At 42.9% G+C, this 23,523-nt stretch overlaps 1 protein-coding gene across 3 annotated transcripts in view; it reads left to right on the plus strand.

Annotated features, from left to right (window-relative positions):
- Nucleotides 1–1,478: 1,478 nt before the first annotated feature.
- Nucleotides 1,479–23,523, plus strand: part of DGKH (diacylglycerol kinase eta) — a 156,613-nt gene continuing 134,568 nt past the window's right edge. The window contains exons 1-2 of one of the 3 annotated variants that reach the window (XM_062566971.1): nt 1,479–1,622; nt 8,194–8,376. In XM_062566971.1, the coding sequence (XP_062422955.1) occupies nt 1,566–1,622; nt 8,194–8,376 (240 nt within the window). In that variant the 5' untranslated portion in view covers nt 1,479–1,565. Of the gene's footprint in view, nt 1,623–8,148; nt 8,377–23,523 lie in introns of those variants that run through there. The other 2 variants (XM_062566967.1, XM_062566966.1) reach the window with 2 other exon arrangements.

Below are 23,523 nucleotides of genomic sequence, written 5' to 3' on the forward strand. Positions count from 1 at the left end.
GCCACAAAACCTGAGCATGGCAAGGCTAAAGGAGCCTGATGTCAAGAGGTATAAGCAAGTCCTGTGAGAACCTCCCATGCATCATGAGGAAAGGAGGTGAGCTGACTAACACTATTTTAACATTAGTTCCTAGAACAAAGTCCTTTATGCTGTGACATTCCTTAGCAGTAGCTCATGTTCAGGGAACAAGGGAAGGAGACCAGACATCCCTAGGGCAACAGCACCCAATTGCTCACCATCAGCTCTACCAGGCCTCCTTCCAAAAAAGCCAACTGCTGTAAGCCGTCTTGTTGGTTTCCTTCTGAGGTTGCAGGCTTACTACCGTAACGGGAGTTCATCAACAGACCACTGATGAACTTATTATCGACAGAAGTAGTTCCTTTTTACTGCTGCCAAAACAAGTGAGGCAATACCAATTCCTCAAACGAGTTATACCACTGGGGCAGTTCTCGGTGCCTGGGTGCATGTACCATTTAAAATTAAAGGGATTTTCTGCACATGTAGTTAGACTGGTATGAGAGTGGGTAGAGATAAGCCTTTGCCTTCTTTGGCAATAGCACACACGCTCTTCTTTGTAAACTACCGATGTAGTTTGCAAAAATCGGAGATTAGATGGCAGTTTCCCACATTTGTGTAGGAAAGGTTTAAAACAGGACAAAAATTAATATATCTTTAAACAAGACTATTACAAAACCAAATTCCTTTCTTCTTTCTTGTGGCCTCCAACTCCTTTTCTGATGCCTGTATTTATCAAGTGGATGACCCAAAGATAACTTTTTGTGATGACATGTGATAGATGCAAAAGGGCAGGCTGGGCTGCAAAGGAATACAGAAAAACTACAGCAAAATACACCATTAGTTCAGATGTCATTGGTCACCGAGCTTCATTTTCTAACTCCCTGCTCTGTAATCCTGCTCTTTCACAAATCCGACTATTCTGCAACTGGAAGGAACAAGTAAGTGAAAGCGCTGCGTTCACAGGAGGCTACGACATCCCCTCGAAGAGCCGTAAGACTTGGCTGTTGTTCAAGGGTATGCCGGTAACTAGTAAACCGAGAAGCCTGAAGTACGCGCCCTGTGGATGGGTAAAAGGCTTGGTGGAAGGCAGAGAAATCCCGCAGCCCCGTAGGGCACGGCGGCCCCCGAGACGAGATGGGGGGCACGTCCCCGCGCGTGGGGCAGGCGTGGGAGCAGGCCCGAGAGGGGCGAGAGGCTCCTCAGGGGGGAGAGGGGCAGGTCGCCGCCTCGCCCTCTCGGGGGGGACGGGGATGGGGGGGGGGGGCGGCGGCTGCAGGCCGGCTCCCCCGGGAGCCCGGCGGCCGTGGGAGGGAAGCAAGGGGGGAGGGAGAGAGGAGCCGGGCGGGGAGGGACGGGGGTGGGGGGAGCCCGGGCGGGCGAGAAAAGGGAGGAGCGGGGCGGGGAGGGGAAGGGAAGGGAAGGGCGAGCGGCGGCCGGGAAGCGCCGCGAGCCGCAGCAGCGGCGGCAGGAGGGAGGCGGCGGCGGCGCAAGGCGCTGCGCTGCCCGGCGGCCGCCCCCGCGGCTTTAGGGCTCCCTGCTGCGGGGTGATGGAGGAGCACGGGCACCCTTCCTATAGCGCCCGCAGCCCCGCCTGGGAGGAACTGGTAGGTGCATGCATGCCTTGCAGCGCGCAGGCATTTCCTACTCGCCTTCCTGCCCGCTCCGCTATTGTTTCGCCCGGGGCTCCTGCTGTCATCCGCGGGAGCGCTACCCCCTCCCGCCTTGCGCGGCTCCCGCCGCTGCCCGCCGCTGCCCGCCGCCCCCCGGCGCCGCGGCTGGCTCGGGAGGTCGCTGCCCGCTCTCGAGGTTCGCTCCCCGGGTGCGAAGCCTGCGGTTAGCCCCCCGGAGCCTTGCCTCCGGCTTTGCTGGGGGAAGCAGGGGAGGGGGGGATGGCATGCCGAGGAATGCCTTCTCCTAACAGCATAAGCAACGTGTGCGGCAAAAGGGAGGCAGTTTCCAGGAAGAGACACTTTGGGGATTTTTTTCCCCCTCCGCCTGTAAGCAGGCTGGGAATCGCCCTGCTTGGGTAGCTGGTTAGGTGCGAGGGCTGGGGCCGAGCGCGGGAAAGCGGGGCGCTGCGCCCGGAGGGCATCGCCCGGGCCGGCCGGGAGGGAAGCCGCGCCAGGGTGGCTTTCCGTTATGTTTAAGCAACTCGGAGACCCTCCTTCCAACCGAAGGAAGTCATGTCACAAGCATCCTCAGCGGGCGATAAAATCAGATTTCCCTTTTCAGTGTTGTCAGATCCCGTTGTTGGGCTTTTCGCACACACACACAGAGCTAAAAATAGTCTTTGGGTAGCCGCCTGGGAGACTTCAGGCAATCCCAGAGGTCAAGGCTGGGCTATCTCTGGCCCTGAACTTGGTGAGACCACAGGAAGCACAGACCCCTGCCACTGCCGAGCTCCCCTTTAGATGGCAGTGCCATATTTTGCCAACCCGTTGTGTTGCTCCAGGCTACGCGGTTATACTTGTAAACCTAGTTTTAAGCAGCAGCTGTGGCCAAGCCACGCTTTGGCTGGCCCGTTGTGTGCATCTCCAGGAAAGTGGCAGCCCAGCCCAGCAGATAGCCACAGTGAACTAAGTTCACCCTTCCCAGGTAGGATTTGTAGCCCTCTGCTCTCCCAAATACATTTTTACTGGCCTGATTTTTGCTGTGAAGTTGAGTATCCTCCTTCACTGCCCTCTGCAGTCCTCATCCCCCCCGAAGCTGCTGCCAGAGATGCAGCTGTGATAGGGAAAACAGCTGTATGCGTGTTCCGGTAACATGGAGCTGACACCGAAAGCATCACGCAAGGGAAACCCAAGATTTTTGTCTGGAGAGATGAAGACATCGTGGGAGGAAGGCAGCGAAGCTGATTCCCGTGAATGTGTTATCCTGTTAAACAGTGACGTTTAGGTTGGCTGCCGTCATCCGAAACTCAGATGAAACTCAGAAGGCAGATGAATTGCAGCCCCTCCGCTTCAAAATGCGGAGTCCTGGCTGAAGCGTCTGAACCCGCTTCTTTCTGGTGTGCAGGGCTCAGATAAACAAGCAGCACCTTTTTTTCTTCCCCCTCCCCCAGTAAAAGGCAGGATTTGGGTCAGGTTTATTGTTTCATTACTGCATTTGTGAAGAGTACATGCATGAATGCAGTTTTAAGGTTAACCACTGCAGTGATTTCCTTTGAGACTAATTTCAGCTAACACACGCAATCCTTTACCTGGTTACCTGCTGATAAAACACACAGACTTTGCGGCCAAAGCCAAATTGTTCTTCTTTTGTATAAATTACCTGCTTCTACGCAGGTTCTTTATTAGAATGGAGACAAAGGGAGATTTACAGGAAGAACTGCACGAAGAAGAAAAAAGTGCCCCGAGCCCTCCCTCCCTTCCCCTCAAAACATAGAAAAAAATCAACAGGATAGGGGAAACTATTTATTGCAGCTTTTGAATCTGTGCACATTAATTATCTATGCAAATTGTCAGAAGTCATTTGCAAGTGCTGCTCATATAGCCATCCTGAGAAATAACTGATGGACATCAGACAGAGCCACACTTTCTTCTCCTTTTAGACTGTCAGGGTTGAACTTGTCTGTCTAAAATTTCAAGCTTCCATTAAGTCCTTTCCTTACTTTGCAGCTCACTTTTGAATGGAAAACCTCTTACTGACTTCAGTAGGCCCTCAGTGATGTAACTATATAAAAGAGGTCGAAAATGTAAGGCTCATCAGAGAGATTCCATGACTTTATACTCAAAATATACTCAGTATATGCACCACAAAGTTCTATGCAATACTTTCATGTGTTATATGACAGCTGAGTCCTGATTTTACCTTTCCTTTGGAACGCACAGATGTGCCCTAATACATTTTTCAAAGCAGCTCTTTGTTTTGATAATAGATACCCTACACGTTTTTTCACACCTTTTCATTCTGAAGCATACGAAATGTTTTTGTAGCCTACAGGTTACAGGGTTGCCTCAGGTACTCCTGAAACACAGCCACTGCCATAGTAAAAGTGATTTAGTTATTCTCTTTAACAATGCTATGCACACGTTTTGTTGTATCTTGGCTTCCCCTTTGGTAAGTAAGGAAGCCAAGTAAAGAATAACATAACTAACTGCAGAGGGAGTTCAGACAGGCATATCTGAAATTAATTTGCTCAGTATGGTAACTCCAGTTAAAAACTATACTTATTATTAACCATCAGAATGAGGAATTATTCAATATAATCTCTTTAATATGATGAATAATGCATTATTAGCCTGACACATACACCATTATTTGGTCAGATCCCCTCAGAACAGCTTTCTGACGTGGAGAGAAAAAATATACTATCTCTCAATCTACAGATGCAAAAGTGAGCTACAGAAAGAATATGCCTAATACTAAGGGAATCAATATTAAAGCTGGAATCATTTGTGATCCTGGAATCAAATAACGCATTAAAAATATAAATTATAATCTCCAGGGCAGCTAGAGTTTATGTGTATTTGGATTTTTTTGCATTGCACATGCATTTTAGTGACATAAATTCTATTATCAGTACTGGAAGTAGTGCAGTTAAAACTTTCTCACAGTGCATATATTTACACAGCACTTTGGAATTCTTTGACTATAAAGGGCAGATCATCAGCTGATATTAATTGCCATAGCTCAAATGATGTCAGTGGAGCTGTTTTGTATCAGTTGAGAATCTCCTTTTAAATGTCAACCTTTCCTTACTCTTTCACCAATCTTCCCTTGCTTTACTTAGGAAATTTAAGCCAACTGTTAAGAAGTATGAAATAGAGTATGTTAAATGAAAGACATAAACACAGGCAGATATCATATGTGTATTTAATGGCTGCATAAGAGCCTGATTCACCACGTAGAGAATTCCAGAGGACTTTAGTCCATGTTTGCACTACAGTAGCACATTCACTGAGCTGAAATGTTGTATACAGTATTTCTTATATCAAGTCTGACATCAATCACTTGGGTAGATTTCAGCTGTGAGATAAAAATGACAGAACTCAAGTTGGTAGTCCTTATCTGGATAAAGTTTCATGGTTATCTTGGGTAGTTTTACCTGTATAAGGACTATGGAACTGGTGCCTTGTTACTTATCAGTGCAGAACAAGTGGAAATGTTGAGATTTTTAAAAAACATTTTTTTTTTTTATTTATTTATTTTTTTATTTTTTTTAACCATGCAAAGTTTTGTGCATGGACAATGCTTGCTTTTGTAGAAATAACTTTCTATGCTAATATGAATGAATAGCTCAGGTACTTTTCCACTTGGTTTTCTCCATTTTGAAGAACTCTACAAACATTAGCTGATTGCAGATTTTAGAGCCCATAATTTTACAAGTTTCACTACTTACTTTGCAGAAACTATATTATCATTGAACTGTACTTGCAGGACATTTCCCGTCATTTGCAGATTCAGGTTATTACTACTAAAACCTGTGCAGCAAGTAACACAAGATAACATTTCCAGTATTTTTTGTCACAGCATTTTGAAGTTCTTCAAGATATCGAAAAAGAGAATCACTTTGTAGCAAAAGGCTGGTGCATTCCCTCCTCCTAACTGAATTTTTGGGCATAGAGCAGAGAGGCATATGACAGCAGTGCAGCCTGTGTGGGGATACATGAACCTTTCTGCCCTGGGGAGAAGGCATGCATGTTACTTAAGCTCTTGAGGTGAAGAACTGTATTTATTGCCCACTTGCATTTCCCATTGCAACCACAGAAATTCTGACCAGCCTCTACCTGCTTGGGATGAAATTTACTGAAGGAAATCTGAGATACCTATACAAATCTCTCAACAGATCTGCAATCCTCTGCACTCTAAGAGCCATCAGATGTGACAAGAGCTGCTATATTTAAACCACATTATTAACTTGTTTCTGTTTTCCAGGTGTTTTATCTAGCATATGAGAACAGAATGCATTTACATTCCTTGCTAAGTGGTCCAATACTTTATAAAATTCAAGATGAGTTTTTAAATTAGCTCACAAGAAAAGCTCACAAGACAAGAAAGGTGAAACTGGCTTGAAAACAAATCAGAATAATATCTTGCTCTGGAAAGCAGTGATAATGTGTGTTTATTATTCCAAAACTTCAGTGTAAAGAAGATTTTGGAAGTACACTTTAACCACCCACTATTTTTAGGATCGAGGTCTAAGTATAAGAAGCAACCAAATTATGTTTTATTCAGAAATCCCCAAAGGTACAAATTTAGGGTCACCAACAGACTCAAACTCCATGGTCTCCCAAAGCTCAAATGTACTCACTCCAAATTACATATTCAAGTAACATGCTCTGTGTGCCTTACCCTTTGCTCTCCTTTTCACCTTAATTTTGAGCTATATTTATTCTCTGTGGATAAAAAGTGAACCTCGGAGCACTTTGGAGCACTTTCGCACAAAGCTTTGCACAGGATCCCCATCCTGTGATACAGATACCGAAGCATCACGTGCCTGTGCATGTGTGCATGTGCATAGTTTGATTTTCTTAATATGGGAACAAATTTAATAATACAAATAGCCTCAGTAACTAGTGTCGTTCGGCTAATGTTGTTTAATTCAGTTGAATTAAACGGAGTTAGAGTTGCAGACATTGTATTTAGCCGTAAGTGTTCCTCAGATCACAATCACCGTGCTGCGTAATATATGTGAGTGCTGTAACATTAATTAGCAAACTCTGCCTTGTCTTTTGGTAATATTCAGTTGTCATTCACCTTCAAAAGCTTCCTTTCAACTACTTGCAGTGAGCATATTCTGCTGTGATTTGCTACTCTTGAAATTGAGGTGGCGAAGGAAGAGAAAGAAAGAAGGATGGAAAGAGCGAGTGTCCATAAATCTATCTTTCCTTTTAACTATGTCCTAAATTACTACACTGAGAGCATTATGTTCTTGCTGTTGCCCAACTCTGAGCTCAAGTTTTTGAAAAAGGGGAAGTCTCTTTCAGAAGAATGAGACAACACAGAGTCATCCTTTAATTTCACAATTAGCAAATAAGGCACAGGGCTATATGAGAACTTCATTTATTTTGAGACCCGATGCTAATGATAGGATTTTGGGCCTGTTATTCTTCTAATGTAGGTAATACTGTAAAATAGCCATTATAATAGAACTTAATAGCAGGTGTTCTACACACAGCAGGGCAGGACAATCTCATTTTAAGTGCCTGATGCAGTAACACAGGACTAAGACGGAAAACCTGCAAGGTGAGTATTTATGCGAGTATTTAATTTCACCTACGCTGAGTCCCAATGAAAGAAATGGGATACCTCACAATTTAGGAAATTAAGTTCATGACTAAATGTTTCTGATGTAGGACAGGTTCTGCAGTATGGTTTCCGTTTTACTTCTCTGTAACTATTTTGCATTTATGTACTATAGCACTCGAGCTGGCGCATTAGAGATTTCTCAGTTGAAAATAAAAATAGAAATAGAATTGTGGGAATGCAGAAGCCACAAGTATCGATTGCGCTCGCATGTTTAATCCAGTTTATGCATTTAAGATTTGTATGTTTTATTACATATTGCTGTGATTCAGGCACTTATTTTGAACACTGACTATATACAAGCCACCGTCATTTCCAAGTCCCGCAATTTAAAACATGTGGTGACATTTCAAGATCGTGTGAGCTGCCAGAACTGAGATTAAAAGGGAAAACTGCCACTTTTTTTTTTTTTTTTGGACAAAGGTAAAGGTTACTCTTTTATAACGATAAACACGAGCAGAGAAGTCAGAGCAGGGCCCGACAGTGCCCGAGGCGGACGAGAGGGGCGGCGGCGGCGGCGCCCCGGGCCCTGCCCCGCCACCTGCCGCGGCCCGGCGCCCTCCGAGGCGGCGCCCCGCTGCCCCCCCCCCGGGCCCCGGCGCCCCCTGGAGCCCGGCGGCCCCTCCGGGCGCGGGGGGCCGCGGGCGGCAGTGCGGCCCTGCCCCCGCCGAGGGGCGGCGCCGGCGGAAGATGGCGGCCGGGCCGGGCCGGGCCGGGCCGGGCCGGGTCGGTTCGGGCCGGGCCCCGCCAGCCCGCCCGCGCCCGGCTCTGCCCCGGCCCGTTCGCCGCTGCCGCCGCCGCCTCCTCCCCCCTGCGCCGCCTCCTTCCCCGCCCTCCCGCGCCGCCTCCTCCTCCTCCTCCCCCCCGGGGAGGGGAGCGGCGGCGGCTGCCCGGGCTGAGCCGGGCTCGTGTGCGCTCTCTCGGCAGGACTCCGGGAAGATGGCCGGGGCCGAGGCGGGCGTGAGCGGCGCCGCCATCCAGCAGCAGCAGCCGCAGCACCCCGCGGCGGCGGCGGCGGCGGCGGACGAGTCGTCGGACAGCGAAGGGGAGCACGAGGGACCCCAGAAACTCATCCGCAAAGTGTCCACCTCGGGCCAGATCCGCAGCAAGGTAACGGCGGGGCGGGGGCGCCGCGCCGCCTGCCGCCCGCATCCCTCTCTCCCGCGGGAGCAGCGCCGGCGGGAGGCGGCCGTGCCGCCGCCGCCTCCTCCTCCCTCCCTTCCTTCCTCCCTTCCTTCCTTCCCTCCCTCCGCCCCCCTCGCGGGCAGCTGTTGCGCGCACATCTGTCCCCGCGCGGGCAGGAAGCGCCCCGCTGCCCGGCGGGCGCCGCCCGGCCTCGCCCCCGCCGCCCGGCACCTTCCTGCGCCCCTCGGCCGCCTTCGCGCCGCCGCCGCGGCCGGAGAGGCGCCCGCGCCGCGGGGCTCGCACGCGGGAAGCGCCTGGCGGGGCCGCACCGCAGCGCGTTCGCGGCGCCGCCTCGGGCTCGGCTCGGGCTCGGGCTCCGGCTGCCGGAGCCGCGCTGGCGGAGCTGCTTGCTTAACTTTTTTTTTTTTTTTTTTTTTTTTTTTTGGATGGATGGTGCGTTTACATCACGATTCGCCCACGAGAACGCCGTTAAAAGTGCAAAAAAAAAAAAAAAAAAAACGACGAGACCTAACTCGCTTTCCGCGGTGCGCGTCCCGCGAAGCCGCGCGGGGCTTGAGCTGCGGGCGCCGCCGAGCCGAGCCGAGCCGAGCCCACAGGTTGCGCCCGGGCGGCCGCGCAGCGCGGCCCGAGGGGACCCCACGCGGGCCCCCACGTCGCGCCCGGGGCTTGGCCGGGCGCGACCTGTCGCTGCCCGCGCCGAGCACCGGCCCGTTGGGGTCGGTAAGGACCTCGGCGGGTTTGGGCCGGCTAGTAGCTCGTCCCGCGTTCGGCTTTCGCTCCGCGCGCTGCCTTCAAAGTGCAGCCGCCTTTGAACAAAAAGCATCGCTTGTTCAGCGGTTCCCTTATCCCATCATATACAGTGGAAAGGCTTTTTTCTTTCTTTCTTTCTTTCTCTTTTTTTTCTCTCCCAGAAACCTTATAAACACAAGTCATCCCGTTCTATTGTAAAATGTTAATTTTGCATTTGCAGGTGGTAGGCCTGGCTGAGGATTTATTGAGAATATACAAATCTAATATATGCAATATGCAACATAAGGTACAGAAATAAGATACGACTTTTGCATGTCGTTGATGGTAGTCATGCGCAAACTTTCAGCTTTGACACCGTGTCTGTGTGGAGATCTTTAAAACGTTTTGAAGTGACAGAGCATGGCGCCTTTTAACTGTAGTGGTGTGTTAAGTGAATTCAAGGATTTGCTCTCTGAAAGGTTCCTATTTGTGTAAAGCGAACATGAGGATTATGTACATTATTGAAACAGTTTTGGGAGCATGAGATGCTGGCAAATTCTCATCAGCTGTTATGGGTTGGAATATTATATATGTGAGGGCTGTGAGTGCATGCAAAATTGCGATCTTCTGCAGTTCTGAGACAACTCTAAAAGTGATGCTTTCATTTATCTTAGTTTGTCTTTAGTTCTATTTTTGTGAATCAGATTTATATAGGAAAATCTGACTGCTGACAGAATTGTTTATGTTCATGTATTCATGAAGCATTGCTTTACCGATTACAATCTACAATAATACGCAACTCAGAATATAAATAACTTTCCATTTAATTAAAAGTGATATGTCTTTGTTAAAGATGAGACCTATGCTAAATAATTCAGTAGCACTTTATTTTATAACTCCTGATGCATTATTTAAAAGTAGCTATATTTAGACAGACAACTCCCATTTAGTTTAAGGGTGTTGTATGCTTGCTGTTGTAGTAGTTGGTGATCAGTGGTTACATGAAACCACTAGAGCAAGGAACATCAGGGAACTGCACTTCTGCCCAGCTAGTCCCTTTCATTCAAATTAGATTTGTTAAGCTTCACTTACTCTTTGAATCTGTTCGTAGGCTAAAGTTTTAATTAAATGGATTGGGCTTGTCTTACGGCTAAGAATAGACTTTTGAAAGAACCCAAAACATGTATATTGCATTTATCATTGATGTTTGTGGGCCATTTAACACTGTGCTATTTTTCTCTGGAGGTTGCTTATATACTTTCTTGAAATATTTCAGCAACATGGTATTGATTCCCTTGCTTAGAACTATACCCCAAAGTCTTTGCTGGTAATTGTTTTTATTTTACTTAAGGAAGATGTTATTTTTAGATGTTTTGGTATAGTTGATCATTTGTGAAAACTAACATATGGTGATTCTTTGCAGACGGAATCATTCAGTAGTGGATTTTTTAAAGTGTGTTTATAATAAGATTTAGCAAATGTACGTTTAAGAACAAAACCTTCTCCCTGGCAGAAACATAGGTTTGTTGATTTCAAACACTTGTTGCGCTTGTAGTGAGCTCTGAAGCTTTACCCTTTTCTCCCTAATTAAAAACAATTAATTATTTGGCTGTAGGGATGGTGAAAATCAGAATCAGAGAAGAAAGAGAGGGAATAATGTGTTGGAAGATAAAATTACACTGAAGTTCATTGCTTGTTTATGGTATGCTAATAATATACCTTCTGTTCTTATGCTTAGAAGTTTGTAGTCAGTTTTAACACTGCTTGCCTACCTTGAATAGTAACAACTTCTGCAAATAGCTTTGATTTCAGTGGAACTATTTTAAAGTAAATTACTACTAGATATGAATGGATGATAGGGCTACATTTTTAATTTATGTATACTTATTACTCTCAGTTTTAGAGTGCTCTGAAGGCCTGCCTGTGTCAAAATATGGCCATGATTAATTTCCCTGATACAGCAAACTTGAAGATCGACATATTTTGCTCTCTGCAAAACCGGAGAGAACAAGTTGCACTGCAAAGGACTAAAATATTCCTTGGGACAGCGTGGTTTATATCTAGGAGCTGTTCACTCAAGTACCATACTTGTTTATAAAGTGATACTGTGGCAGTAGTCATCTTTAAGGGAGCCAAGACTGAAATTAATTAACACTTCTCTGAGAATAAAGTCAGCATCTTTAGACCTTCTCCTGGATGTTGTTGCATTTGTGGAGCACATGTGTGTTCCCTGGAGGAAATGCAACAGAATAAGCAGGTGGCAAGTACTCTAGGAAGTTTGAGCAGGTTTGAGCTGAAATCCCAGAGTGTTCAAACAATTCCTGGCTTCGTGATGCCTATTCACCCTCCCCCTCCAGCATGACCTGAATATTTAGTACATAAAAAGGTGTCTTGGTAAAAAGCATTTGGGAATGTACATCATATTCTCATGAGGACTTTGGCAAACTGGTCAGTTTTGTAGCTCTATATGTGATGATGTACAAACAGTGTTATGTGAGGGATGTAAATTCTGAAAAATTCTGCTAGCATCTGCATTAAATGTGGCTTCTTAACTTTTAAGGATGCTACGACAGGCTTCGTTGGTGCCTTCCTTAAGTGAAACAGATAACGGACTTTATCTCCCTGTCATCAACTAGGTTCCAGTTTCTTTAAAGTTAATCACTGTAGTGCAAACTGCGTTCCTTAAAATGATGGCCTTGTTTCAGCTCTGAAGAACTGGAACCTCTCCGGAAGGGAAGGTCCAAATTAGAACCGACACTTTTTTAAAAACTCTGTTCATTTTTGGGGCAAGCAGAAGAGTAATAAATGAACTAATCCCTGGATACTTTGAAGAAGAGTGATTAGATGAACATAGTTATGGTTCCTACTCTTGTTTTGAGTACTCTTCGCTAAAAAGTGGATATGAAGAACAGCAGTTGCAGTGCTGACCTGGCTTCCTACATTAATGGATCCATGCACAGTTAATGGGAAAGCTCTGCTGGATGTGTGTTTTTTTTCTCAAATCTGAGATTGGGGATCTGGCCTGTAGTTATTTTTGGATGAAGCAGACATGCTGTAGCAGAAGGTATAAGTCAGGAAACGCAAGAAAACAGGGAGTATTTAGTGAGATAAATAAGCTTGTAAAGTATCAGGGAGAATGCTCTCTTCCCTTACTTCACCCCAAGTGGCTTTTGTTAATAATGAAATTACTGTAATGTGGGAGATTTTCTGAAACCCATGTGTGTTATAATTAGTGGAGATGATACAGTGTTGTTTAGTTAAATGGCAAGAGTTGTTACTAGAATTATCTTATCTAGGATATTAATACTTTTTTTTTTAAGATATCCTAAATCATTATGGAGTAATAAAAGTAAATTAATTAAATTCTGACTGTGTTTTTATTGGCCTTAGTGGATAGCACCAGCCATTTAGGAAACTGAGCCTTCAAAAAGTTTCTAAACTCTTCCATATGGAGACATTTCACCGTGCCAAGTCCCAGTAGTCACTTCCTGTTTGTTTCTGGTATACATTTTTCTCTGATTACTGTAGTTTCTTAATTCACCTAAATGTAAGGTGCTGTTGCTGGTAGTAGTATTAGACTTGATAAACATTATTCTGTGCAATGTAATCTGCTTTTCCTAGCTGTTGTTGTTTGGTAGTTTCTGATTTACTTGGCTAACTGGTCGTTGATTCCTTTCTGATTAAATGAAATGTGATTTTTTTATTTATCAGAAATTCTCAAGAGAATGTTGCGGTAGCAAATCTAACTCTAATGTGGATTGTGGATGTGTGTTAGGATTGTCTGAATCTGCATGACTTCAAAATGCGTTGTAATTTGCACTCTATTTTGCAACTTTAGTAGCATATGCAGTGTCTTTTAAACTTTATCATGCTGATAACTTAGAGTGAGACAGAATTAAAGTCACTAAGTACATAGCAGTCATCCTCAATCACTTGGCACCTCACAGAAAAGATTTAAGATTATTTGCAGGATTTGCAGAACTGCAGGATATTTCAATGTTTGTATTTTCCGTAATTTTCACTCTACAGTTGTTCAGTGCCACAGATCCATCCTTAGTCAAATATTTCCTTAGTCATATATTTCACCAATTTTTTTCACAACTTGTTGTAAAATCTCTGGCAAATTTGATGTCCTCTTCTCCCCCTGGAGGCTTATGCCTAATTTTTAAGTGAAATATTCAGTTCATCAGTATATGGTACTGATACATGCAGACAAACATACTTATGTACAGAGTAATATATGTAAAGCTTTCCATCTATATACGTATTAATGAGTTCTTGAGTATGTCTGGAAGAAGCAAAATAGTTTTTAGCATAAAAAACCATCATGCTTTTCATACCCGATAGAACTTTACGTAAGCTTTCAAAAAAAGGATCCATTAGTGGAAAATTTCAGCCTAAGACATGATAGCTTTGGAAATGACTGAACATAGTGTGTAGAAGAGAGCGGGGTTAGGATGGAAAGAGTTGCGCTATTGAAGGCATGGTGGTCATTACCGCTGCAGGTTCTGACATATGTTTGTGTAAAACTGGAATGAATCTGCTAAGGCGTTTTAGTGATGCATGTATTGACAAAGCTTGGATTGCTAACTAAGTACAGAAAGGAGGAGCTTATAACATTTTTCAGTAGGTATTTGCAAGCAGGTCTTTTGACAAAATAGTTGCTTTTGGTCCTTTTTTTATTTTCCCCCTTCTTGCTAAAATAAAGATTTTAAAGAATAAAAGAAGAAATGAAGAATAAAGAAGTAATGTTACTTGTTCTGAAAAATAACATGTACTATGTTCCCCCCCCCAGCTGGTGAGTTGTGAGTGTGAAGAAAGATAATCTCACTCTCATCTTTAATATAAGAAATTTTGATTATTTTGTCTTTTGTTGCAAAGAGCCGGGGAATGCTTTTCTGGCAAAAAGATCAGGTTAAACACACTGAGGAGGCTGTGTAATTTACAGAGAATTTCTTGTTCTAGAAAGCACGAGAAGAGACAAATTCAAGACTAAATGGCAACTAGGAATCCCTTTTCCAACATGCCTTATCTTGTGAACTTTATGTGTACAACCCTGAAGACACGTAACAGTTATGCCAGAGCTCAAGGAAGGACTGTTCTATAGGTGGATCTTACCTGTGTAAGGCTGTATGGATATTCTGGGGACATTTTCAATTGTTTGCAGCAGCTACATCAGAATCCAAGATGCAAGACTGCTCTATGACTTTATGGACTATTTGAACTGTTCAAGTTAGCTTGGATATCTGTAACAGAGCACATAGAATTACGGTGTTTTTCTAATTCAAGTAGTGATCAAACAGTCTTGTTATCACAAAGCCTTTATCTGAAGGGAAGTGTTGAATCCTCTTGACCAGCTGAAGATGATAAAAAATAGTTTTAACCAGTGTTCTTGCTCTGGAACTCTCCAAGAAGCTATTTTTTTTTCCATATTGTTACTCCATTTTCTTTGAACTCTGCCCAAATAAGCTTCTGGTAAGGGCTCTATAGGACAGCATATGTTATCTGGGACTTCAGAATCTAAGCTCGGCAAGAAGGTAACGTAGATTTGGGTATTTCTGTGTTGTTTGATTGAAGCTCAGAATATTACTTGGAGGTTTGGATATAGAAGAACACTTCTATTTTAATTTTGATGTTTTGGATTTTTTCCCTCCAATACGGTTAAGACATATGGATGTATAGTGTTTTGTGAAGGTAGTTCTGAAGCTTACCAAGACTGATGTTTGCAGAGGAACAAGAACAATATTTTGTTCTGATAGACCATGAGGTTTTTGAGTTTTTTTTCCCATAATATTCTTTATTGTTCTTTATTGTTCTTTTGTAACATAGGTGGATATAATGCTATAAAATTATTGATGCCATGGTTAGCTTTGATCAGTTTAATTTCAGTTTAATAATTTGATACCTGGACTTTGTCTTTTATGAAGAAAAATAACTTTCATCTTTGTATTTGCCGCCTTCTTTCATTATTGTTTTACCCTTTTCCCTCTGGACTCCCAAAAAAATGAGTTGCATTCTCCAAAATCTTTCACTAAAAACCTAAGTTCAAGCTGCTGAATAACAGTGTGGTTACCATAAAACTGAGTTGAACACTAACTTCAAGCCACAACCCTCAATTTGCTAGCAATGGCAGAAAAAGCCTAGCTTCGGGGCATCCATAACTTACTTCCTCCACATCATAAGAAGAAAGAAGGATGTCTTTTTTTTTCTTTTTTTTAAATGAATTTATCACAATAAGCAAGCTTAACATTGACCCAAGGTAGATATTTCATTGATATGCTAAAATAAGAACACTGCATTAAATGCTCTTTAAAATGAAATAAAAGATTTATTCTAGTAAAACGTTTAAGTACATAGTGAAACACGTCAGTCATCCTATACAATTTTATATGATTAATTACTTCTTAAAATTAAGCCAGCGCTTAAGTGCTTGTTGGATGTAGGCCATGAGAATTTTGTACAGAAAGTTGGAACATAGTTGACTTATAAAACTTTTACCATGTATGACTTTTCCTGTTGTGTTGCATAATTACGAACAAATAGCAAAAAAATTTTTCCAGATAACGTTTTCATTTGACTAATCTTACTGTCAAAGAGTTTTTCGGAAGAAAAACGTTTTGATACTGAAAGCACGGTGACAGAAAACCGAGCTATGCTCATGGGAGAGTTAACATTATTGTGATGAAATCACCACGGCTTTATACTTGATGAAAATTTATTTGTTTATTATATGGGCGGCGTGAGATTTATGATCATACGAGCCGTTCGTTTCCTTGCCTTTAAATGTTTGGGTTTTGCAAATGGTGTGAGAGGGAGCTACGTTCTAGTCACTTAGCAACCTTAATAGATTTTTTTTTAAGCCAAGCAGCTTGTCGTTGCGAGTTTCCCAATGTATTTGCTGGGTAGGAAACTACGCAAATTGGTCTGGGGGCTGCCCTGGGGGAGGATGTGTGCCCATCAAATTCCCGGGTCTTTCCAGACGTGCTTGCTGAAGAAAGCTGGCTGTCAGTGTCACTTTGTAGCTCTGCGCGTGGTTTCACGCTGGGAAGATCTGCCGAGGTTTTTCCTGCCTGCGGAGATTTAAGTGGATCTGAGGGGCTGACGTGCTGCTCTGGTCAGCTATGTCCTGTTGTGTGGCTGCTTAAATTTAGCAGCTGAGTTTGCCCATCTTCAGCTTGACAGCTGATCATCCTTAGAGCTGCTGTTATGCTTGGGAAAGACTGGGAGGATGGTGTCTCGCCGGGTCTTGGTGAAAACGGTGGCTGTCTCTGGTTCGGTAGCAGCTAAGAGGGGTGTCTCAAAGGTCCAGCAGTCCCAGTGGTCCATCAGGCGTAGAGGTCTTCCCTCCCTCTCTACGCTTGATGTTGATCACCAGGACGGACGCATACTTCTGCATTTGCCCCGATGCTCCCATAGAGACATTTTGCTCCTTGATTTCCCTCCTTTTCTGCCTGCTGCTGCCACGGTTTCTTTGGGAGCTTGAACACAGACAGGACAACGTCTCTTTTCCTCTCAGCTGGCAACTCTGCAAGAGTTCCTCCAATAACCTGCATAAAGAGAGGAGCTAGCTAGGACCAAAAAACTTTGCCAGGCAACGAACCTCAGAGGAGCTCAGGTGTATGAGGCTTTTCCTCTGGACAGTACCAGTCTGTACTGCCTTCTTTAGTGATACTCATCTATCTCAGGAGCAGACGGCTCACCACTAACTTTGAAGCTAGTGCATGTGTATATATATATTTTTGCCTATTTCTAGCTGTTACAGTTTTTTTTTTGCGTGGTATCTCGGAAGTGTTGAATTAGTTATTTTACTCACAGGCATTGAAGGAACCTCTGTCTCAAGCTTTATGTTTTAAATAAAAGTGAAAAAGAGCACGAAGAAGGGGTTGTGGTGCATCAAAGATCCCATGAGTGAAAGAACATGGTGGTGTTTTTGATGTATACAGTAATTCTTTTGTATATTAACATGGTATATTTATAATACATGGATTCTGCCAGGGAAGAATGCTAAGAGGGTGCAGGAGAGCAAATGGAGTGCAGAGAGCAACTCTCGGCAATGGAGAGCTAATGTGAGTGAGTTACTTGGGTTGGAGATGAAGAGCAAACATCTCTGATTAAACCAGAGCTTTTAAGGAAATAAAAATATTTTTTATCGTTTACACAGCTTCTCATTAAAGACAAAATAAACAGGGATAACCTTCAGAGCCATGAGACCTAAAGTTCTCTTTGATGTTGTTAAACTTGATTTTCTTTCCCCTGAGTGAATGAAATTGTCTAAGCAAACTTTGTATATAATATGGAAGTCTGCCTTATAATGCTTTTGAATTTAAGAGAGCTTCTTCACATAGTTCTGTTGGCTGCTGCTTGTTCTTTTTGTTATAAATGAATCCTGGAATAACATGTATATTTGCATGCTGTTTCTTTGCTGCTTCTGGCTCAACCTTTTTAAGGCAAAGAAAGGATTTTTCCCTGAAGTGCATCCACTGGTTAATTTTTTGTAGCCTGTTGCATTAATAATGGAGAATGTGCCTCAAAACTATGTACAGGCAAGATCAGATTTGTACCTCTCACACTTCACTGCTTAGGCCAGTGGTCTCCAACCTTCTCCGATGCACTGGCAATGTAAGCTGCACGAATTCAGAACCACTTAAACAACATGGGGTCTGTGTTTGTATCTTCTCTACTAGATTACAAACTTATTCCCTTGTCCCGCTTGCTAATTGTATAAAATACATGAAAAAAATAACCTGACACTCCTCTGAGGTCAAGTTCAGTGTATGTGCCTCATACTGCCTTGCAAAACTGTGTTCTGCTGCTTCTTCCTGCCATTGAGAAGGAAGCTGTGGGATGGAGGAGATGAGAGTAATATCATAGGTTCTCCTCCTTTCTCGGCCCTTGTCAGCCTTGTCAGGGGATGTGCTGCCAGCAGTTCTGCAAAGGGCTCCAATTTCAAATTATGCTTTGAGCCTGTGATAAACCTGTGCCATGGGATGCAGGATCAGAGTGAGGAGTTAGAAATGACTGGGAAATCTTACATTTTTCTATGTAAATTAAAAAAAATAAAATTCAGAAATTTATGCTAAGGATGATTATACCTTTTCTTTGAAATATACTCTGGGGTTATTTATAGCTACTCTGCAGTTTAAATTACTGTGCGTAGGTGTGGGAGGGTGTAAAGAGGGGCTTTTTGTAGAAAAAAAATTACAGGAATTGTTACAGAATCATCATAATAGTTTGGGTTGGAAGGGACCGCTGGAGGTCATGGGACCTCCCATGCTCAAAGCAGGCAAAATTTCAAAAAGCGACTTTAGGTCGCTCAGAGCCTTGCCTTTGCGAACGACTTGCACTTCGCTAGACTGTGATTTCTAATTTATTTTGAATGAATTATTCTCTCTCTTTTTTACACAAGGGTCATGGATAACCTGCATCTGTTAAGGAGGGTCTGTCAGTTTTAAGAGTTCTAAAGGTTGGGTTATGTCTTCAGAAAAAAAAAAAAGAAAACACCCACCTTCTTTTTAGTGGCACAGCTTAAAGAAAGGTCTTAGAAGGTATGCCTAATTACAAGGCATTATTGCAAATAATGTTATGTTTGTATCACAGATAAAGCTGTGTGATTGCTGATCTGTGGTATGGAAACATGTTATGTCCTATCTATGTCTCTTCTATGTCTGAAATCTCCCCCTTCCCTCTAAATGAAAGCTCCTTACCCCAGACCGGTTGGTGTTTTAGAATAGTCTCCCAGCTGTAGCACTGGCTGACTTATTTATTTTTTTAATGCTGTATTCTGCTGCAGCTCAAATTTGAAAGCTGGAATTTTAAGAGACACTTAAGGGAACTAGGAACTAACTTCCCTTATCCCAAAAGAAAATTGCAAGAACTTAAATTATTTCCTTGTTTTCATTTTGGTGTCAATTTGTATTACTTTTAATGACCAGGGTTTTTGAGTAGGATGCAGAAAACTGCTGTTGAGGGTGACTGAATAGTGTTGCACCATATTCACAGACCCTCCTAAATCATTGGGTCTAGGCAGTGGAGGTGATCCTGCACCTCTCATAGGTGCTGAAGGGCGATGCGGAGGTGGTGAGAGTGGTACAGAGCAAGACCCATCTAAACGCGGTGAGGAGATGTTTGGTAGAAGGACTTGACAAAATTTAGACTTCTTGGCTCTTCATTTCTAGATTATTCTTGTTATATTTTCCCTCTTTAATAATTTCCATGACAAACAAAGCATTTATAAAACATTTCAAACTACGTAGTTAAGTTGAAAGATATGATTTCCGCTTTTACTTGTCTCTGAACCACATAAACTTGGTGGGTCGTGAGTTGTTGCTAATATCACTAATCTGTTTTACCACCGAATATAATGGAGAGATACCACTTCCATATTTTCTCCCCAAAGTGGAGAGACTTCTGATTTTTGATGAGTGCAGAATTTTGTGGTGTGCAGAAAAACATTTCTGTGTGCTTCTTTCATTGGAAGGGTATGTGATGTAACTGATGCAAAGAGAAATTTATACTTAGCTATAAGACAAAAATAATACATCTCCAGAAAGAATATATGTTGATGGTTTTGAATTTTCCTTGTTTTTATTTAATCAATGATTAAAGTCTAAGAATATGTTCAGGGCTATAGTACTGCTGTCTTAGAAACATTTGTAATAGAACTTTTGTTCCCTAGATAGCTACACGGTATATAAAATTATTATTCATCTGATGGATATAAATAAATAAAAATGTTCTGACACATTACATGTAATGGTGACTTTTGTTTTAATTGCAAAATTACCTTTTTCTTTTTCGTTAGAAAGGTTGAAAATCGCTAGTGGTATCTTGTTAAGTGGTATAATAGGCTGACTTTTTCTTTCCTTTAGAGCCTCCTAACTCTGACTGAATTTGCACTTAATTTTTACCCTAGGGAATGGCACTTACAATGGGAATTTCTTTCCGTGCTATCTGAGAATTTCTTACTCTCTGATTTATTTGACTAATTGATTAATTTATTTATTTTAGTGCATTGTGTGTAGCTTGGTTATTCTCACCTTTACAGATGGTTTCTTTTGGGTTTAGTGTTTGGTAAAAGCAGCGCCAAGCGTGAAGCCTGAAGTTCAGGCAGTTCCCTGACGAAATTCAGAGTGGTGCCTATTATAGAAGCTCTGTTTATATTGTTCCATTTGAGAACTTCATAGCATGTCTATTACAACAATCTCCTTTTATATATTGGCTATACAAACTAATTCTAAACTGAAACAAGAGTGTAGTGTTGGGGGTTTTTTGTTTTGATTTTTTTTTTTTTTGGCTTGGAATGAATATATAGTGAAAGCCCATTTGAGAGTATTCGAGACTAAACGCTGCTCATCATCATAGTCTCTCGGCAACTTGTGCTAGTTTTATTGCAGGTAGGCACCCAGCTGCCTGAGTATTGGTGGGAGCTTTTTATCTTCTTTGTTATTTCCACAAGTTGCACAGAGAAAAGTACAGATGGAAATGTCAGCAGCCTAGGATTTGGGCAACGGAGGTGGATAAGCAGCCAGCCCCTTTGGCTAGTGCAGCTTAAATGTGTTATGGTGTAACATGCGGGACAGCTTCCTTCCAAAGCTGTGTCAAAGCACAGGTAGAGGGTTGTTTGCAAACAGCAAAATAACTAGCTTTGGGGGCAAGTGTCATGGATTGCTGGGACCACAAATGACAGTAGGAGCTTAACTTGGCTGTGTCTTTGACATCACAAATTTTTTTTTTTTTTTTCCCAACAAATAGATATTTTTTGTTTTTTGTAGCTTCTTGGGGTGAAGCAGTAGCTCATGCTTCATCATCATGGTCCATGCATCATCATGGTCCTCAGAAGCTTCAATGAAAGCTCCGCGGAGGGGCAGTGTGTGTCTATCAGCAGGGAAGGATATGGTACTTAATCCACTCCTGTATAAGCTTCTGTTCTGGATAGAAGACCAGGCATAGAGTTGTTGAAGCAGTAGCATGAAATAAGGATTATCATTGGAGTAGGAGTGAGGATATGCATGCTTTAGTGCTTTACACACTGTTCCTCATGCACACCTAACCTCTGTGTTCACAGTGAGCAAGTCATCCTGAGGATGTATATAGCAAACAATAACCAAGATGTGGTGGGTGCCTCTGCGATGTGATTGCTGCTGCTCCTCAGTGACTAAAATTACTGTAGGGCAGACTGGTTCGTAAGATAACCTCTAGGTGCTACATCCGTGGCACCGTATCAGATATTCCCTGCTGTAATGGCTTTGTAAGAGCTTTTCTTCCAGGAGTTAGTCTGTGTGACTTGTTGATGCTTATGGGGCATGCTTTAATTCTATGTGTGATGCTGAAAAGAAAAATGTTATCTGGAGCCCAGTATTCAGCCTATGAAAGCCCTCATTATTTTTTATAATCTGTTGCTTGTGAGGTACTCCGGTTTCTGTTTTCCTTACTTCGCCTCAGGTGGGTCCCTACCCATGACTTCATGAGATGTTGTTTCAATTAAGTTTATATTTTTAATTGCTGTTGTCAGAGCCTGAATAGTAAAACATGATTGCCTGTCTTTTTAGAAATCCAGCTGAACTATTTGGTCTTTCAGTGATGTTCTAAGCCTTGTGTGTCTTCTGAGGATGGTAAGAATTTATTTTAATTTAAAAGCAGTTAATTCCCTGTTTGTCTGCTAGACAAGTGTAGAAGTTGTTGTAGGCTAGTGGGATCAAAGGACTTAGATGTTGATGCAGGCACTGAAAGCTTTTCTATAACTATTACAAATTTTTCATTTTGCAAGGCATATATGTTCTGAAATGCATATTCTTATGCTGTAATAGTTTGCGTATCTGATGACTATACTTACGACACTTCTTTAACTTGGATCAAGCTTATTTTTTGAACTGTATTTGCCAAACTAGAAAGAGTAGATTATTATATTGCCCCAGATGGAAGTGGTGATTCTTCAGAAAACGTTTTAATTCCTGAGGAGAAAGTTACGACTCCTAAGCTAAGACAAACCCTCTAGAATCTATTGGACGCTTGTTTAAAATGCCTTTTAATTTTTTCTTTAGCTGGATTATGTAGCACTTAGCCATTACGTCAAATGTCTGTGATGTCTGTAGATGACTGCGGTGAGAAGCAGGGACAGCTGTCTTGAATGAGCTGCTTTGTTATTTTCTGTTCTTGCGGTTTTGCTTTTCTAAAACAACTGGCTAGGTTCAAAGACGTCTGTTTTCGGTGGACGCTAGGGCAGGGTGTTAGGCCATAGAGATTATTCCTGATATGGCAGAACCCTGGTCAACAGCTATATTCTTGGCTAGGACGAACATAATTACCTATTGTGAAAGCAGCAGCGTAGGAATCTGTGCTAACGCGGGGTCCATGCGCTGCCTGTTTGCACGTCAAATATAGGAATTCCCTTCCAACTTTGGTAAAGCAATCCCAATTTTGGGGTGTGATTGCATTTTCTCCGCTTTTTTTAGAGCATGTATTTTGAAACTGCTCTTCCAGTAAAATTATTCCTCTTAATTATTTTTTTTAATCATCTTTTACATGTTCAGCTGCTATGTGGTGGCTACGTCTGTCTGGAACACAACAGTGCTGCACAGAGGTGCCCTTGGTAGCCCGAAATGAACTTGCACTCTGGCTTCAACGCAGCAGCGCTAAGCACGGCGCTCTGTTCCCAGCGGAGCTAATTAGCTGGGGCGTTACATCATCCAAAAACGGTTATCTTGCTTCCAGTTCTCCGGCACTTCATCTAGCGATAGCTCACGTATCTCTGCAAAACACTGCATTGTGTTGTGGAAGCCTGTCCCAAAATACTTAGGAGGAGAGAGATTTACAACAGGGTACTCAATTAATCCTATTTCCTTGTTTCCCTAGTCTTTGTACAGGGGTGAATTAGGTTCCTTCCATGCTGTCTACGGCCTCTTCCTGCATGCAGGAGCCATCCTCTTTTTTTTTTTTTTTTTTTTTTTTTTTTTTTTTTTTGTCTTTGTGTTTGCTGTTAAACTGTTAAACTTGCTCACAACCTACCTCTTGCTCTGTCTATACTTATTAGCGGTAAGATATCTGAAGCGTTATGTGAGGATGGAGAAGGAGTTGCGTGCTTCTGCTTGACGAGGAAAGGAACATCCCAGACCTTGCCTGCTCTCCACTGGGACCTTCTTTGCTTTTTCTACCTGAACAGTGCAATGCAACGTTGCTAGTGCTAATGTGGTAACCAGTGTGCAGCAAAACTTTAGGGAATGTCTTAATAATGCCTTACTTCATTCAAGGACCTAGATGAGTGGGTATGGATAACGGTACCAGGGAGAACTGCCTGGTGTTTTCAGCCTCTTCATATCCTGTGATCTGTCTTCCCTGTAAATAGTTACGTGAAACTGAAGCGGCAAGTGCTTCAAAGTGCTCTAG

Source organism: Rhea pennata, chromosome 1 (assembly GCF_028389875.1).
Source record: "Rhea pennata isolate bPtePen1 chromosome 1, bPtePen1.pri, whole genome shotgun sequence".
Taxonomy (NCBI): Eukaryota; Metazoa; Chordata; class Aves; order Rheiformes; family Rheidae; genus Rhea; species Rhea pennata.